The sequence below is a fragment of the Echinops telfairi genome, unplaced genomic scaffold (genome assembly GCF_000313985.2).
Source record: "Echinops telfairi isolate 266 unplaced genomic scaffold, ASM31398v2 ScPeMD7_655;HRSCAF=1070, whole genome shotgun sequence".
In the NCBI taxonomy this organism is placed as follows: domain Eukaryota; kingdom Metazoa; phylum Chordata; class Mammalia; order Afrosoricida; family Tenrecidae; genus Echinops; species Echinops telfairi.
Window position 1 is genome coordinate 29,514,999 of NW_022104553.1, and position 18,356 is coordinate 29,533,354.

At 54.5% G+C, this 18,356-nt stretch overlaps 2 protein-coding genes across 2 annotated transcripts; both read right to left on the reverse strand.

Annotated features, from left to right (window-relative positions):
* Positions 1-683: 683 nt before the first annotated feature.
* On the reverse strand, positions 684-7,274 carry RPS19 (ribosomal protein S19). Its single transcript, XM_004710356.2, has 6 exons — positions 7,256-7,274; positions 6,698-6,768; positions 6,380-6,480; positions 1,655-1,838; positions 1,190-1,244; positions 684-746 (listed from the first exon to the last, which is right to left on the reverse strand). The coding sequence occupies exons 2-6, from the start codon at positions 6,766-6,768 to the stop codon at positions 720-722; spliced, it is 438 nt and encodes a 145-aa protein (XP_004710413.1). The 5' UTR covers positions 7,256-7,274; the 3' UTR covers positions 684-719.
* Positions 7,275-12,635: 5,361 nt separating this feature from the next.
* On the reverse strand, positions 12,636-18,041 carry DMRTC2 (DMRT like family C2). The gene is made up of 8 exons (XM_045292994.1): positions 17,686-18,041; positions 17,437-17,591; positions 17,097-17,173; positions 16,638-16,821; positions 15,848-15,974; positions 14,669-14,729; positions 14,351-14,525; positions 12,636-13,163 (listed from the first exon to the last, which is right to left on the reverse strand). Exons 1-8 carry the CDS (start codon positions 17,907-17,909, stop codon positions 13,051-13,053), a joined length of 1,116 nt encoding a protein of 371 aa, XP_045148929.1. The 5' UTR covers positions 17,910-18,041; the 3' UTR covers positions 12,636-13,050.
* Between the last annotated feature and the right edge of the window lie 315 nt (positions 18,042-18,356).

Genomic DNA, 18,356 nt, shown 5'->3' on the forward strand with positions numbered 1-18,356 from the left:
AACTCCACTTCTAGGCACCTAGCAAGAGGTAGGCTGTTTTCATTAAAATCCTCTTCCAGTTTCAGTGCTGGAAGGCATGTGACATTCCCCACTGGGCTCAGTCTCCTACCTACTTCAAACATCATGCATGTAAACGTGGACATCAAGTGCAAGGGTTAGCGATGGAATGCACCAGCAACTCTTCACCCCACAGGGCCTTCAACCTCCCAGAGTGCATCTGGGAACTGAGTCAGATCTGAGCCCTAAGGGGCTGGGGCAGCAAGCACTCCTGGGCCCCAGGCAGAGGCCAAGTTCCAACATGCCCACTTTATAGTCAATCAGCTTGTGTGGTGGGTACTTTAACCCCTTCCCCAAGCAGGCCCTAGGACACACAGTACTCATCCGGTGTGGAGGCCTAGCTCAGCCAAGAGGCCAGAGCAAAGCTAGTGAAAGGGATAGGGGTAGGGGTCTGTCCAAGGGCCCCTGCCTCTTTCTCGCTACTCCCTCAGGGTGGAGCTAAGGCTACTGAGCTCCAGGCCTTGCCTGAACAGCCTCAAGCATCTCTCACTTGGCAGCGCTAACTGCCAAGGCAGGATGTGGGGCAGTGCAAGGCCTGAAAGGGCCATGGGACCAAAGCTCTCCTTCCTCAGGTGACTGCCCAACCCCTGCAGCAGCAGCTGCCAATCATACGGTACAGACAGAGATTACGAACGAGGCAATTTATTAACCCAGCATTTGTTCTAATGTTTCTTGTTGGCAGCTGCCACCTGTGAGGAAAGACAGAGGAGAGGTTAAGAGGGAGGGTCTGTGGGAAGGGGGCCCTTGGTAGGCTGCCCACCAAGTAGTCTGCTTTATGTGGGCATGCTGTCCAATCCTTCTATACCCTGGGGGCACTCCCATTTTACCAAGTTCAGGGAAGAGGAGGAGCTGGCCAACATTCACTGGGGGCCATGCTCTCCTTCCAGAGCACTGGCTGCCCATTCTTTTGTGGCACGGTTCTAGAAATAGGAAGACCCAATAAGGAGTTCCTGATAGGCCTTGGGGCCCAAGAGGGGCTTCAAAAGTTTGTGGGAAAACAGAATGAAAAGACCATGAAATTGTTCCACGAACTTTCTGAACCCTCTGTGGGAGACCCTATCTCTGCTGCCCCCCAGTGCCTCAAAAAACCCTTCCTGACCCCACCACCCACAGGCACCTGCCCTGCCCTCACCTGTCCGGCGATTCTGTCCAGATCTCTCTGTCCCTGAGGTGTCAGTTTGCGGCCGCTGCAGGAAAAGGGTTATGGTGTGTGGAGGCACAGACCGCAGCACTGGCCCCCAGCCCCAGACTGGTCCTTGGCCTGAGGATCACATGCCTCCAGAGAGCCCTGCTGAGCCCGGCCAAGGCGATCCAAGGAGCTGGAGCCCCAGGGAGCGGACAGGGTGTCGCTTGTGCAAACATCAGATCAAAAGCCCCGAAAAATCAATTAAGCAAAGTTAACGAGCACGCTAATGAAAGTGGACAGTCTCTAAATTACCTTCCCGGAGCTGAGTTAGCTAGCCAGAGAGGTCGAGAAGCTCCTGCCACGCCCCCACCTGACACTGGGAGTGGGATGAGGGCCCAAGGGGCGGGGACACGCCCCCTGATGACAGGTACCTTGGTTGGGATGGTCTGGCCCCAGGCGTTCCCCACTCACCCATCTTGGTCCTTCTCCACCATCTTGAGCCCCTCCAGGGCTTGAAGGACCCGGCGGGCCACGCTTTTGGAGCCCCGGCTGAAGTGGCTGGGCATGACACCATTCCTCTGCCGCCCCCCATAGATCTTGGTCATGGAGCCGACCCCAGCGCCACCCCGAAGGTACAGGTGCCGTGCTGTGGAGGCTGTGGTAGGAACCGGGAGACAAGAGGAATCTCTTCAGGCGGAGGAGGCCCACCACCCCAGCTCTTCTCAACAGCCTGATGTGTTGCTGGGACATTACCGCCCCCCCCACCCCCCCAAGAACTGGTTGCTCAGGTAGCACAGAACCTCAGGTAAGCCATGCTGGCCCAGTTAATGGGAGGACCCAATGGAGGCCCCACGTTAATTCTTCCCAGAAAGTGAACGTGAGGCTGCTGCAGAGGCATGTGTATGTGTGGTGGTGGGAGGCCAGGTGGCTGCAGCCACCTGTGTGAAGGGAGCAGGGCTTGGCCAATAGAGTCCTGCATGGCTGGGAAACATTAGACAAGGACCCCCAAGTCCATCTCTTGGCCCAGTGACCTCTCCAGACCAGCAGGGGGCATCAAGACAGCAGTTCTCCCACTCCTGGTCTTCGGTGGGTGGTGGTGACTAGGTGTGCTCCAGCCTCCCCAAAACACAACTCTGGGATCCTCACCTTTCTAGGACCACTACATAAGCTTCTGTATTGTCCCTCCACCCCCAGCCATTGGAAACCCCTCTTCCAACAATTCAAACATCCCATTTGGCAACCCGGCCCCACCATAAGGTGGGCAGGTAGGCAGAAGAAGGGGGAGTTAGAAGAGGGAGGGCTCATTAGCCACCTGTGACAGACAGACAGCAGAGCCTTGCTCACTCGGTGGTAGAGGACTGGAAGACTCAATGCCAAATGCGCACTGGGCCGCACCCCATGCCAACATCATCCTAACAGCACCAATCAGCACACCCAGCAAAGATGGGCACTGCCAAGGGTTTCCTTTCACCGGGGCCCACCAACACCCGGGGCAGCAGCATCAAGAAACCCGGCGACAGCACACTGGGCAGAGGTGCCGTTAAAACCCAGTCACTTTGAAGAGGAAGGCCCGAGAGAGCCAGGCCAGGGCACTTCCCTCAGTGCAGGCACGGGAAGACCACAGACGGTGGGGCTGGAGACCACGGCTTCCTGAGAACGAACGCTCCTTTAGAAGCGAGGACGGCGAGACCTGGCCTACGGACTTTGGACATGTTCTCGGAGGGGCATCATGCTTGGTAGAGGGTCAGCAAAAAGGGAAGAGAATGAGATGGACTGATACGATCACTGTAATACAGGATTAAACAGGTGGGCGATGGAGGGTGGCACAGGACTGGGCAGGGTTTGCAGCCCAACACTGTGCCCAGCAGCCTCCTGGTGGGTTCAAGTGGAGTTATCCCACTCTGCTTCCCCAGCCCGCTCCTGCATCCAGAAATGGAGCTGCTCTGAGGAAACAGGCCACTCTGGTGGCTGGGGTCCGAGGGCCACCACAAACAACTTCTCCCCAGACTCAGGCAAGGCCCTTGCCCTTGTGGCAACCACTCCTTGTGAGAAACCAGCCTAAGAGACGGCCAACTCTGAACTGAAAAGAAAGGTCCCATGGGCCTCCAGACTCAGTCCAAGTCAAGACCAGATGCATGTTCTCGTTTAATCTCTCCTGATAGACCCCCTAGGTCAGCTGTGTGTGGCCGAGGGTCCCTGCCCGACCCATTGCCTCAAGAGAGTGGGAAGACCTATCTCCACCCAAGAACCACCTCCAACACAAGATGGGAAGAACAGGATGCCGGCTTGACCACCATCCCTGAACATTCTGACCACAGAATCCGTGAAGAATGCTGACCAGGAGAAAGGTAACAGCACCCACGGACTTTACACTTTCTGGAGCCTTGGTAGCGGACAGAATAGTTCAAATAAGCTGATGCCAGGGGCTTAAGCGGAGAGCAAATCCTTTGAGAATGATGAGGGCAATGAATGTACAAACGTGCTTTACACAATTGCTGCATGTATGATTGTGATAAAAGCTGTATGAGCCCCTAATAAAATGATTAAAAAAGAATGTTGTAAAAAAAAAAAAGTATGGGATCCAAGTGTCAACTCAGCAATTTGGAAGGCTAGGCAGGTTTCATGGGGGAAGAATGGAAAAACAACTGAATTTGCGTTATTTTTTGGTGTGCACAGTCTGAACAGAGGGAAAGAGCCCCCACCCCCACCCCCCAACTGCTAAACTCATACTTCTGGCTCTATTCTTGTGTAACTACCATTCCCCTGCCCTTCCCACCCACACCCCAGGCCCTCATTCCTTCCAACCCAGGAGCAAGGTGCCCAGCCCTGGGCAGGATCAGAAGCACCAGGCTCCATCCTGCAAGTACCATATATACCCAAGTATAAGCCCCTGAGTATCAGCTGAGACACCTAATCTTACCACAAAACTGCATTAAAAACGTGCTGAAAACTCAGCTTATACACGAGTAAATATAGTATGTTCTGACACCCAAATTCAGGTTACTGAACGCCTAGTAGGCACTATAAGCTGATACCAGACCATCATTTTTATAAGGCCCACCTTACACTAGCTCCCTCGCAAAAGCCCATGGTGGTCTTCCTTGAACCGCCCACCTGCTTGGAGCAAGCCGCTGCTACCCTACCTTATAGGATCCTTTCTACCCTATCCGACCCCGCTTTAGCTGCCTTGGGACTTAAGAACCCCCCTGGCATACTGGTTATATACTGGGCTGCTAACCACAAGGTCAGCTGTTCCAAACCAGTGGCTCCTTGGGACAAAGATAAGGCTTTCCACGCCCCAAAGAATCAGTTTTGGAAGCTGCAAGGGGCAGCTCGACATTGCTATGGGGCTGCACCAACTCCGTGGCAGGTTCTGGTTCTTCTTTTGGGGGGGTGGGAAGCTGCTTACCACCTGCCTTCATGATGCAGACAGCAGCACCTTGGTTTTGGCCAAAAGGTCCTGCCAGCTTGCCTTGCCAGCCCCCACCCCCCAGTGTTACTGTACATCAGGTCACTTCACCATCTATGTCTGTTGGCAGAAGCCATCCTTCCTGCTCCACGTCACAGAACAAGAGCTGCCTCCCCCCCCCCCCCCATTCTACAACCCCAACTCCTCACTGCTACTGAGCAGATGGTGACGCAGGACAGGGTCGAACGGCCCCTCATTCCTCCTTGGGAGCCACTGGTGCTTGCAAACTGCTGACCTTGTGGTTAGCAGCCCAACGCTGCTCACCTGCCGTACAGTGTTTGGGCACTAAAACCATGGGTCACATCAACTGCAACTCCACACCATGGCAGCAGACGTGAACAAATGGACGGATCTGTGTCCTCGAGAAGGCCTAGCCCACAGGGACAGCTCTACCCAACTTACAGCGTCACTGGCAGTTGGCATCGACACAAGGACAGTGAGTGCCAGGGTAGGGGCAGACCAACTGTGCACCAAGAAGCAGACCCACCTGCACTAACCAGGGCCTTGGTCTCATCTACAGTTAATCCCCTCCTCCCCTAAAAACAAAACACCAATCAGGAGGCACTCATGAGTGTGTGGGAAATCCAAGTCAGCAACCCCAGCCCCTTCCCTTTCTTCAGAGGAGTGGTGAGTTGTGGGCGACATGCCACCCACAACAAAGAGCTGAGTTTTTCATTTGGGGGAGCAGAAAGGGAGTCCTGACGCCATGGCCGTCACCCCTGCCCAGTCCAGAGCCTGACAGAGGGGGCCCCATGGACACTGACACCAGATCGGGTGCCCACACCTGCTTTGTGGTCAGAGATGCTGGGCAACTTGTACCAGGGCCAACTCTGCTGAGGCCCTTGGGGAGCAGCACCACCAACAGCAAGGCCAGGCCCTTCCGGAGACCATTTAAAGACCCCGATGATGGCAAAGCGAAGCCAGAACTAGCATTGTGTTGCCAAAGGCTATGCTGAAGCTGTTGCCACCAGACCTTTAAAGGGTTCTGAGTAGAAAGGTCTAGAAGTTTGCTCATGGGGCTGGGGTGGGGGAGTCTTCGGGGTCGAGAGCAAGAAGTCAGTGAGTGACCTGGTTGGAGCCCCACTACTCAGAGACAACTTACCAGGGACATGGCATGGGGAGACTGTATAGCCCAGGGGCCCTCAAACTTTTTAAACAGGGGGCCAGTTCACTGTCCCACAGACCCATTGGAGGGCCGGACTATAGTTACAAATTCCTATGTATACTGCGCATCTTATTCTGAAGGCAAAAACACCCCACGGGCCGTAGTTTGAGGACGCCTGGTATAGACCATTAAACCAGTTGGTTTTTCTCAAGTGATTGACTCCATCAGAGCTCATTCAATCTTCACAAGAACCCCCGTTACTGTTACAAGTCACCAGCCCTAGCTTACAAAGTTACAGAGGCACAATGTTCTTATTTCAGCTGGTTACATGGCCCCTAAGGGCTTGGACCTAGAGAGCCTCAACTTCTTGGACTAAGAACCATCCAACACCCACTCACGCCTGGCCTCCCCTGGCACTAGAAGAGAAGCCACAACTCCCCACACAAGCCCCTTAAAATGGACAGGCGTCCAAGGGTGTGGGGTCAGCAGCCGTTCAAGAAATTGAAGGTTTTGCGCTTCCTGCAGCCTCGAGGGGCAAGCAGTAATTCAAGACGAGCATTGAAACATGGTCTATTCCAGGGGCTCCCCAGCCCCGCCCCAGCCAAGGGCCCCAGTTCCTCACCAGCTCGCGTGTAGAACCAGTTCTCGTCATAGGGGGCAAGCTCTTTATGCTTGGCCAACTTGACCGTGTCTACCCACTCAGGGACTTTCAGCTTCCCGGACCTGGGACCAAGAGAGGTAGCAAGGCACAGTTCAGGCATCTCCACAAAGTCCACCACCCCTTGACCTGTCCCTACCCTTCCCCCCAGCCTGAGTTTATAAACACAATAACCCCAACCCCTGCAGGACAGGGGTCCCCACCCAGCCTGGCCTCTCACGGCCAACCATAAAGCCCTGCAGGGTTGGGCCATGTCCCCTCCGAACCCGTCCCCACACTCACTTTTTGAGGAAGGCTGCCAGAGCTCGGACGAACTCCTGCTGGTTCACGTCTTTTACAGTCACTCCGGGCATCTGCGAGAGAAAGGGAACAACCGTGCATGGTGCACGAGGCCTCGGCGAAGCCGGCAGGCTTTGGGGTGCAGGCCCAAGGCCACGCTTTCCGTCCCAATGCTCGCCGGCCCTGCGACTGACTGACTACCGGGGGTCCACACCTCCCCACCAGGCCCCGAAGACTCTTGGGGGCCCTAGGGGGTTCACCTACACCTCCGGTCTTCGTGGGCTCCCACTAACTGCTGGCCCCCCAGTGGGTGAAGATGGCACGCGAATCCCCCGCGCTCCGAGGTCCTGCGGGCTCCCCGCGCCGCGCGGCGGGCCCAGTCTGGATGACTGGCCCACGCCGCCCGGGCATGTCCGGGCCCGCCGCTCGCACGTGGCCGCGGCTCCGAGGGGCGGGGCGGCCGCTCGCTGGACGCTTCGGAGCCCGCAGACGCGCACCCCGACGCCACAGCGCCCGGTCCCGGCGCCCCGAACCCAGCCCGACCCGGAGCGCCCGCCTTACCGTGCGGCCTCCGCGCTGCCGGCCAGGGGAAAGGGAGCGACGGGGTTTCCCGGGCGCACAAGTCGGGCGTCGGATCTCGCGAGAGTTCCGAAAGAACGCGAGAACGGGGTTACTCGGCCAAGCCCCGCCCCTCTGAGGGCGAATGAGGGCGCGCAGGGAGGGGCGGGAAGGAACGGGAAAAGCCAAAGGGACGGGCGTGGAGTCCTGTGTTTCTCCCTGGCCCTTTCTTTTCCCAGAGCGAAGCAGGAGGGGAAGCGGGAGCGCCTGCTTTGAGCTGGGAGGAGTTGGCTTCACGTGTGTGGTTTGCGGGTGGAAGCAGCCACGGCAGAAGAGGTCATGATGGCGGAAGTACAGGGGAAGTCGGGTGGGCCGGACGTGGCCGGAGCCCCGAGGGGAGGAGCCCCTCCGCCGGCTGCTAGTGGTCTTTCCCAGGCCGGAAACGAGGCAGTGAGGGCGGAACTGGAACAGGGAAGCTTAGGGCCAGGTGAGGGGCCGACGTGGCCCACGTTCCCCCTTTTCTCTCCCCGCGCTCGCGAGAGCAGGAAGCGGAAGGCGCCCCCTTCTCGGGGCGGACGTGCTTCCCACGGCCGCGGGCAGCGGGGAGGCAGTCGGACCGGGTCTTAAAGGCGAAGGCGGGACCTTCTTGGGAAGTTTGGAGCGCTCGCTCCGGGCGCGTTGTTTTCAGCTTACTTGACTCACATCGCTTTACCTGCCTCGCTCACCTGTGTCTTTTCAGGTGTCCTTTTGCTCTCACGTGGCTTCAGTGTGTCCAGACCCCAAATCCACCTGTGCAAAGTGTAGATACTGCGACACCGATGATTTGCCCCTTGGAAGTACCCGCACCTACGCAAGGTGCATCATGTATTCAATCCTATCAAATACTTTTGGAGGACTTGTTTTGCTGGGGGGAGCCCTTGGTGGCGCCAACGTTAGCGTTCAAGTCCACCCAGGTCCTCCCCAAGAGAAAGGCTCTCTGCGCCCATCAACGTTCCTGCATAGAGTCGCTCGGAGTCGGTGCGACTCCCAGACTCCTAACAAGACGTGAGTGGGAATGGGCTCGCTGGCAGTGGGTTTGGTAGTTGACGATTACGTGTTTTCCTTGCATGATCACATTTGATTTTTATTAAGCCCAACAGCCAAAGAATACCTGATCCAGTAAAGTTACGTGAATTAATTTGCTTCCGAAAGGAAACTGTGTGTGTACTTTCTGATGCTGAAGAGACTTTAGACCGAATAATACAAATACGCTCCCAACCCCATCCTCCCCCAACAGTAAGATGCTGGGTAGGCACAAGGTCTTAGCTATTTGTAAACCACTGAGATTTGATACCGATGTCCGTTATAAATGAATACCAACCAGGCTTCTGGTGTGATAAACTTACGTATTTAAACTTATTTTTTACATTCATGGAGAATTTCTAAAAATACATTTTTAAACGGGAGAATCTGTAGTATCTTTGGTTATTAATTGGCTTCTCCTTACCCAAATTAATGTTGTCTGCCCTCTGGCTATTGAGTTAAATGCCCCCCCCCCCAATTCCCTTTTTGCCAAAATTAGCATATCATAGCAGAGAATATGTATTTGCATGACTGCTTAACTGGAGATGGTTATATACACGAGTACCTTCATTCTTTATACATTTCTAAAAATGTCAGTTTTGAATTATGTAACCAAATTCATCCACTAGTTCTTTTTTAAAGCCAGCTTTCTAAAGGAACCAGACACCGTCTCACGAAGAGACAAGGTTCACAGAGGGTCTTGGCAGGGGTGGAGCCTAGGTCATCATAGCAACCCTATAGGACAGCGGTTCTCAAGGGGACGGACCTATAGTACCCTTTCACAAAGGTCACCCGATTCCAGTAGCAAAATTACAGTGATGAAGTAGCAATGAAAATAATTTAATGGTTGAGGGGGGGGGGTCACCACCACATGAAGAACTGCATTAAAGAGTCACGGCATTAGGAAGGCTGAGAACCACTGCTCTAGGACAAAGTGGAACTGCCTCTGTGTACTTGTCAGACTGTAACTCTTTCAGGGGCAGAAAGCCTCAACTTTCTCCAGAGGAGCAGCTGGGGGTTTCAAACTGTTGACCTAGCTAAGGGTTAGTAGCTCTTTAGGGTCACTATGAGTCGAGTACAGCTCAATGGCAGTGAGTTTGAGTGTAGGTAACATTTCTATTAAGCTGAGTTTTGATAAGCCTCAAGGCAGAGAAGATGGCCTGGTATAACAGGCGTCATCACCCTGAACTGTGCAGTCAGGTTTCCTTGGAAATGTCCAATGAAGATGGACAGATTGTCTCTGGAAACCACCTGTTTCTTGTGTCCAAGGGCCTTATGTGACCCAGATCCAGACAAGTGCGGGTGTCCCATTCTATTGATGTGCTTTCAGAGCTCACCTGGCCGTCTCTGATCTGAGAGAACAGTTTCTCCACACTGTGTCCTTGATAATTTGCATAGGTGATAGCTTTTACAGGTTCCCCATCAGCACCTCAGTGAAGGCGTTCAAGGTCACTCAAGTTACAACTTGTCTGAGGGTCTGAGCTGGGATGGGAACCTACCATAGCTAGGTTCCGCTCAAGCTCTTTCCAGTACATTCTGTAAACAAGAGACTTTGCAGTGGTCCTCTTGGGGTTCTTGGCACCTCATAAAGTGAAGATCTCTCTCTCACCCGTCTGGAGCCCACCCAGCTTACATGTCTGCCACATTCTCCAACTCTGGATACTGGGATCCAGGTGTGTGGTAACATGCCAGCGTGTGATGCTCCCCAGCATGTTGAGTCGGGGATGTGGGAAGAATTTCCTCAAACCTTCCATGGAGAACCTGTTTGGTTGTACGAGCTATTCAGCACACTCTTGGGCCAGGGAAGCAGTCTTTCTCCGTCGTGCAATAGTCGGGGCGCTTGGGCCGGGGCTCATTGTCTTCTATCACCTCCACTGGCTGGGCAGAGGCCAGGAGCGAGCCCAACTGGCTACCGCAGCTACAGAGACCATGTGCTGCACCCCAGGTGGCCTGTAATGTAGCATCCCCCTATCTTTCCTCACAGAAGACCCCTTTCCTCAGGTGCCAATTCGGGGGCCCTTAGGATTTGACGTGTAAGGTCCCTGGGAGCTGGAACCTACTGAAGTCAACTCTCAAGAACAAAAGGCGTAGCCGGGGCTCAGTGGGAAAGCCTGCTAGGTCTGGTGCAGAAAGGGAGGTGGGTGGCAAGGAGGGAAAGGTCTGGAAAGGCCTTGCTCATCGGTGTGCTCCCCAATCACCCTCATTTCCTTTCTCGTTTTCTCCCCATTTCAAGGCACACTTTTACCCAGCCAGGCTGTGTGGCCTTGTTAAGCCCTGAGGAGCAGCATGGTCACCATTTTGCATGTCATTTGCCCCTCCTTTGTTACCATGTGGGCTTAGCCATGCCACCGGGTATGCAGGGCACAGCAAAGCTTAGGCAGGTCTGCTCCAGGGCCATCAGACATATGAGTTATCACGGGTTGGAAGGAAGGTGTGAAGCAGACTGTGGTCTGCTGGATATCTTGCTTGGTGACCTGTGAGGTATTGTAGGTTTGCTAGGCTGCAATCTGTTAGGGACTAGAAGTAGCCCCAGCTCAAGGCACCAAACAAGAAAGAACACGTTGTGATCAGATGCCATGATGATCCATCATCTGGAGTAAAAAAAGGGATGCTGGTGACACCAGGAAAAGTAAGTTACTAGGCCCATCCCTCAAGCTTTCCGTCTGCCCCTTCTAAGAGTGGGACTGGGGACAGGATGTGGGATGGGGAATCTCCAGAGAGTCATGTCTCTGGGCCAGCTCAACAGGCTTGCAAGGAGAAGGGTGCAGAGCAAAGGACTAAGAGAATAAGACAGTAGGATCTTATTATGTAATGAACTCTTTAGAGACCTCATTAGAAAAATCAAGAGGCTTGGAAAACCTGCTGACCTATGTCTGATCGTTACTAAATACTTGATAAAATTACCTGTGAGTTCACTGGGGTCTGACAAAAAGAAAAACCCTTCACTCAATTTTGCCTATGACTTCCCCCAACCACACAGGGCCAAGTCACTTTCTCTCTCTAGGGTTGTCTCATTTGTGAAATGCTGTTGACAATATATGTGAACTGGGCACTCAATAAATGACAGTGATTGTCTCTGATCGTGTATGGGTCTTTAAAACCAGACACATGAGCCGCCATAATTTGGGAGGAGCCCTGGATAAAGACTAACTAGATTCTTCTGGTCCTGATGGGCCTCAATTCCATCTGAAAATGTTAAGATTAGTATCAAACTGACATCCCATTAGCCAAGATTGGCCGGATGCTGCTTTATTTGACCCACGGGGGATTTAGAGACAAAAGCAACCAACACCCAATACGTGAAGATGAAGACCCTGAACATCGATAGCAGATGTTCAGTTTCTTGTGAAAACTTAGGCAGGGGGACAAGAGTAAGCTCACACGCCTTCCTGGCCACAGTTGGCCAGGCCCAGAGGCTGTCGTCCTTGGGTAGACATGCACTCTTCACCTACACAACCTGCTTACCAATTTGTGCTTCCCGCGGAGAGTGGAAACTGCCTATGTCTGCCACCTTGCAGGTACCTAACTACTGACTCCGAGCAGCAGCCCTGGTGGAGTACTGGGCTATGAGCTGGGCAATAAAGTTAGTGAATCAAAGTAGGCAGCTATTGTATGAGACCACTGTCAGGTAAAGACAAATCAAGAAAAGGTTTCCAAACGAAAAGAAACAGGGCTGGGTGGGGAAGAGCAGGAAGTAAGAGGCTAGAAATCACCATTATCTGAATCACACCCTTTAAGAATTTTCTATTTTACTTCAGAGCCACACGCATGTCCTGAAAGAGCCGCATCTGGCTTGAGAGCTGAAATTTGCCAACCAGGGGGCTAGAGGGCAGCTAACTCACTGCCGTCAAGTCCGTTCCCAGCTCGGAATGACCTACTCAGAGGACAGAGCACAACCGCCCTGGGGTTCCCAGACTAAATCTATGTGGGAGCAGAAAGCCTCATCTTTCTTCCATAGAGCGGCTGGTGGGTTTGAACTGCTTACTGTCCGTTAGCTGCTCAATTCGGAGCCCACTATGACACCAGAGGCCCCTTAGGCTAGAGGGCAAATAGGTGTTAACTTGAGTTTAGGGCGAGATAATGTCCTGTAAGAGGGAGATCGGCCAGAGGGAAATAGAGAAAGCCATTGGGAGGGTTGAATGTGCAAAGGATCACCTGCTTGGTAAATCCCCAGCTAATTCCCAAGAAAAAGTTAGACAGGAAGAAAAGTTAATCGAACAGATCTTTTCTATCCATAAGGAAAGACTTGGTTAGTCTGTGATAGCAATATATCCCCCAGATCTCGGTTATTTAAAACAACAGAAGTTTATTTTTTGTTTGCTCACTGAAACCCAGTTCCCACATGCATGGAGACAGACAGACAGACAGACAGACAGACATGCACAGGCATGTACAGTCACGTGTCAAAAGCAATCCCCGAACACCAACTCGTGCAAAAACCCGGTTACATTCTGGTCAGCTTCAATTGTGAGACTCTTGGTCGGGAATTTTCAAAGATCCCAGGATTGGGGCTGGGCTTGGAGGAAGAGGTAAGCGACTATCTACCCCACAGCCCAGGAAATGCCCCCACCCGAGAAAAGGAACAGAAGGCTAACAAGTACCTGAGACTTTACCAAACAACCCACAAAGCTTGTGCTACATTCAGTCGCACCCGTAAATCCATTAAGCACAATACAAATACGCAGTGTCTGCCGGCTGTGGCTCCCAGGCCCCAGCAAGGTCGGCCCCCTGAGCTTCTAGCTCAGGAGAGAAATGGACCCAAGCCGCCCAATATGCAGAGCCACGGACGGGGCTGGGCTGGGCCGAAGAGAAGGGTTCACTGGTTGGAATCCTCTTCCTCCAGCCGGAGCTGCAGGGAGGAAGCAGGCAGGGCCTGGTCACATCCATTTCCACCTCGCCCTCATCCCTGCCTCTCTCTCACCCCGCCCATTGCCCTCCTTCCCCCTCTGTCCACCTGGGTCCTGGCCCAGATGCCTTTCTTGCCAATTACCTAGCCACCAGGCTTGCTTCTTCCACTCCCTCTACTCCAGTCACCTGACTTATCTTTGTCAAGCCCAGAGGCTCTGCACCCGTGTCTGCCCTGCTCAGGGCTGCTCCCTGACTCCCCTGCACACAAGGCTGGGTCTAGACATCCCAGGCACCTGGCAGGCCAGGTGTCTCCCATCAGAAGTCTCTAGGGCTCCCTTGCCCTTCTCTAGGCCAGTATCCTCAGGCAGGCACGGGCTTATTTGGGCGTCTTTAGCAATCTGTAGTGAACAATTTCACCATGTCTGATGGGATTGGGGCCTGCATAAAGGTGTTCACTACAGGTTAGTAAGTTAGCACAGGTAAGCCCATGCTTAGCTGGCTTCCGGGATGCTCTGTAGACCTGAAAGGCTACTTTGATTATGCAGGAAGGTACTAGCAGTGGGCCAGTAAGAGAGACAGATGCCAGCCAGACCTAGCAGTCTTGGATTTGGTGACAAACGGATGTAGTGTGCTTACCTCACCCATGTGACCCTCCACCCCACACCCGATCCCCTCTGAATTAGAGAACTCTCAGCCTGCCCTCTCGGTCTCCCTGGTGTTTCTCATGCCTCCAGCCTCTCCAGCCCCGTTACGGTGCTTAGGGAAGGCATACAGGCTCCCCAGTCAGAATGGCAGCTTCTTGAAGGCCGTCATCAGACCTCTTCTAACTCCTCTCCCTCCCTGCAAGAGGTAGCCGAGGGGAGAGCCCAAGGTTGGGCTGGAGTCAGGCTTCCCATGGGTCATGGTCTTGCTTGAGGGCCTTTGACAAGTGCCTACCTTTCTCGGGCCTGGCCTAATCACCAGGGCCCTGGACATTTGCTGGGGAGTGTCGCGTTCAATGTGAACGACCCTCAGGTGCAACCTCAGAGCTTGGGCCGAGGAGCTTGGGGGTTTGTGCCTGAAGAAGTTCAACCTGCTGGCCCTATCTCCCAGCTGGTCCTGGTTGCTCCAGTGGCCTCTCCCTCCCAGCCATCCCCTTCCCGTTTGCTCCCAGGACCTGACACTGGTTCTGAGGAGGGAACCGGTTACCTGGTGGGCCACAAGGTTGGAGCAGAGAGATCCAGGCAGGGTTGGGGGGCACAGAAGGAGTCAGGCGGGGAGGCTGAGATGAATCTTTCAGCCCTACCAGGGCTTCGGCTGCTTCCCTCTGAAGCTGCCATTCAGAGGGGGCTGGTGCCCAAGCGAGGCGAGAGGTTCCAGGGACCTGCAGGAGCCCACAGGAGAAGCATGATGGGAACGCCCACTTTCGGTCCATCCTTCTAGTGCTCTTACAGCCCTTGGTTCCACCCCAGGCCCCTGCTCTTCCCTCACCCCGCCCAGTCCTGAACCCCCGCTCTTCCTCAGGACCTGGGGCTGCAACACCAGGGGGTCTGGAGTGCCGCATGGCTGGAGGATCAGAGTCGAGCATCTAGAGACAAGGAGAGAACACACCGTGGGTCAACCCCACGGACAGACACACACACAGAAAGAGGAGCGAGCTTTTGCTTTGTCCTGACCTGGGGAGCCGAGTGGCTGTTGCGCCATTAGGTTTTTGGCTTTGGGCCAGGCCCTTCCTTGGTCTTGGCCAGTTTGGTTGCTGTAAGGGGACAATCTCTGCCAGCCCTTTCCTCCTCGGAGCATCACAGGGGACCATCGGAGTGTCTTAGACACGGACCACATATCTGGACGGACTGAGATGACAGCCTCTGCCCAGAGGTTGGTTTCCTGCCCCATTATCCCCTAAGTCCTAGGGAACCTGAGGGCCCAGCAGGGCCCACCTTTAGGAAGCATTCTTTCATGCTCCCTGGAGTTCTCCCCACCATGGCCCACCGTTTCAGCAGCCACGTCCACCCCATGTTATCTGTTAAAGTGGACTCAAGAGCCCCCACTTGTTCAGGGCCAGGACCTAGGCTTGATAGTGCCCCCACTTTATTGCCACTTCTCACAACAATCCAAGTCACAGTGTCCTCCATTTATGGCTACGGATACAGGCCCAGGGAGGCCAGCCTGTGTTTCCACTGTCTCACAGCTGGTCTATTGGCCTGCAGCTTTTCCTGCTTGGTCATTGACTATGGTGTCCAGTGCAGAGTCGGGATATGGTCAGTAACACACACTCACTGCCATCGAGTCAATTCCAACTCAGAGGGACCCTGCAGGACAGGGTACACTTGCCCCTGTGGGTTTCTGAAACTGTAGCTCTTTGTGGAAGCCACAAGCCTTCTTGTCTTTCTCCGGAGGAGTGGCTGGAGGTGTTGAAATGCTGTTCTATTGGTGAGCAGCCTGCTGTGTAGTGACCCAGTGCACCACCAGTGCCAGAGAGGCACAAGGTGGAACTCGAAAACTCACTGTCATCTGCCTATAGCACCGCCCCTGCGAGTTTGCGAGACTAAAACTCTGTACAGGAGCAACAAGCCCCATCTTCCTCCCAGGGAGCAGCTGGTGATGCTGAACTGAGGGCTTTGTGGTTAGCAGCCCGACCTATAACCACCCCATGGCCAGAGCGCCAGAGGCAGCCGATTCAGGACACGCAACCCTCTCTCCACTCACGTGCGGGGCAGGCCAGGGGCTCCTTGGGGCTCTCCAGAAAGAGGAGCTGTCAGAATGGGGCGAGGTCCTGAGCAGGATGAGAGGGACCCATGAGTGGGCAAGCGCAGTGAGGTGCCAGGTTCAAAGCCTAATGAGGAGAGGAGAGAGAGAGAGAGACTAGCACCAGGCATCCCTTCCCAAAGTAAAGCCAACACACCTGACAAGGAACAAGTCGCTCAGTCTGGGTTGTGCAATACAGAAGTCCTTGCCATCCATGGCTACAGAGCCCCCTGAAAACGGCTAATCTCAATTGTAGACCAGTGCTACTAAGGGGCAGGTGGGCTGCCATGAGTCGGAATCCATTCCACAGCAGCCAGTTTGGGCTTTTGGTTTATAAGCATCAAATACATACCAGTTTTAAGATACGGTGCCAATGAAAAAGAATATAAACTCAGTAATTTTTATGTTGACTGTCCATGAACATGATCAATTTTGGCTATACTGAGCTAAATAAACTAAATTATTATTTTTTAAAGCCTAATGAGAATTAGAGAATGTAGAGTATACAGGGTGGAGTCAGAAATCAGGGCTTCCGTCTTCCCACTCCCTTGTTCTCTCTCCACTACAGCTGTTCTCTCTCCACTACAGCTCACTGGCCCTGTTCTCTCTCCACTGTTCATTCCTGTTCTCTCTCCACTACAGCTCACTGGCCCTGTTCTCTCTCCACTGTTCATTCCTGTTCTCTCTCCACTACAGCTCACTGGCCCCCAAGTCTCTGGTGAATGGATGTGTGGGGAGTGACCCATCTTACCGGGAAAGGGATGCAGAGGGACAGCAGGTTCCTGGCAAAGCAAGCGACACACCACTGGGGGTGGCATGGCCAGGCCAGGGGGCAGCCAGTGCCCAGGAGCCCAAGGACTCGGGGGCAGTGGAGTCCAGGGCAAAGGCAAGGCTTCTGGGGGGCCGCTAAGCAGCAGGGGGCCACAGGAGTTCTCCTGCGGGGCAGAGAGCATGGGGTAGAGTCAGGTGCAAGGCCGAGCATTGGGAAGAGGAGTGGGCACATTTTAGAATGGAGGTGGGACCCTAAGACATCAGGGCTTAAAGTCCTGTCCCCGCCCCGCCCCCCCTGCCGCGCCATTTTGCTCTTGAAAGCCCAAGATTACCTAGCAAGGCAGAAATGGGCCAGAAACCAGGTATCCGAATAGAGAAGTAGGGAGCTGGGCATCAGCTAGGGTGGGTGCCCCTCTCTGTGGGCCCAGGGTCTCCTTACCTTCCCGGGTGGTGTCAGGGCCAATGGGATGGCCCCAAGAGGCGTCTGGGCCTGAGGCGCTAAGTTCTCTTTCCCAGCTGTGAGGAGGCAGGGAGGAGACCTTGGGCAAGCACGCTCCCTGTCCCCGTACCACCCCACTCCCACACTGACTTTGCGCCTCCTCGTGGCCTTTTGCTCCCCCATCTCACTTGATCCCACTGTGTAAGTCGGGGAGGTTGAGACTAGAGAGTGGAACTACCTTGCCCAAGGTCACACGGCAGTTCGGGGCTACGTTTGGAGCTTTTCTCTGCTTACACGTTCCACACTTGAGTCCCTGGCCCATCCCTGGTGAGACACTCACGGGGGACCCCTGGCCGAGAGGCTCCCTTCTTGACACGGCTGAGAACTTTGGGCGGGGCGGCCCCTCGCATCAGTCCCTGAGCCAGATGCCTCTTGAGCTGGGCCTCCTGCTGCCTACGCAAAGCCACCTGGGCCGCCATGACCCTGCGACGCTCCCTAATGGGGGGGGGGGGGCGGGGGAAGGTCATGAGTCAAAGATCAGCCACTCTTTACCTTCCTCCAACTTCCCCTCCTCCAACGTCGTACTCACAAGATGAGGACACACTTGTGACATTCGCAAGCCTGGAAGAGGCACAGGCGCTTGTGTCCTTTGAGGTAGGCCGTGATGCCGTGGTTGCGGCAGCGGGCGCAGGTGGGAGAGCGGCTGACAGTCCTCCTGGGCACCAGCTCGGTGTCCTGGGGGGCGGCGCTGTCACCCCCTGTAGAGGAGTCTGAAGGGCAGTGGTGGACAGCTGGCATCTTACTGGGTTCCATGGATCTGGGGGCAGGAGGGGAGGATCACAGTGGCCATGGCGCCTTCCCCTAGCCAACCTCTCCACCCCAGGAAGGCCATGTCTGAGGTGCCTTCTTTTCCATCACCCCGCTAAGAACACTCTCCCTTCCATCCAACAATTGCATTCCACCTTCCAGTATGGATTGAAGTCCTACAAATACTTGGGGACCTGATCTCATTTCCATAGTCTTGTATGGTCCCTGCAGGTCGATCAATACTCCTGAGTCTCCCCCCTGCAGCCCCCCCCCTCCAAAAACCACCCACCATGATTCTGACTCATAGCCACTCTACAGAGCAGAGCAGAACTGGCTCTGTGGGTGTCCGAGGCAGTAAGTGTTTAGGGGGGTGCAGCCAGCCTCATCTTTCTCCCGCAGTGGCTGGTGGTTTTGAACTGCTGACCTCTTAGCAGCCCCGGCTCCTTTCAACCA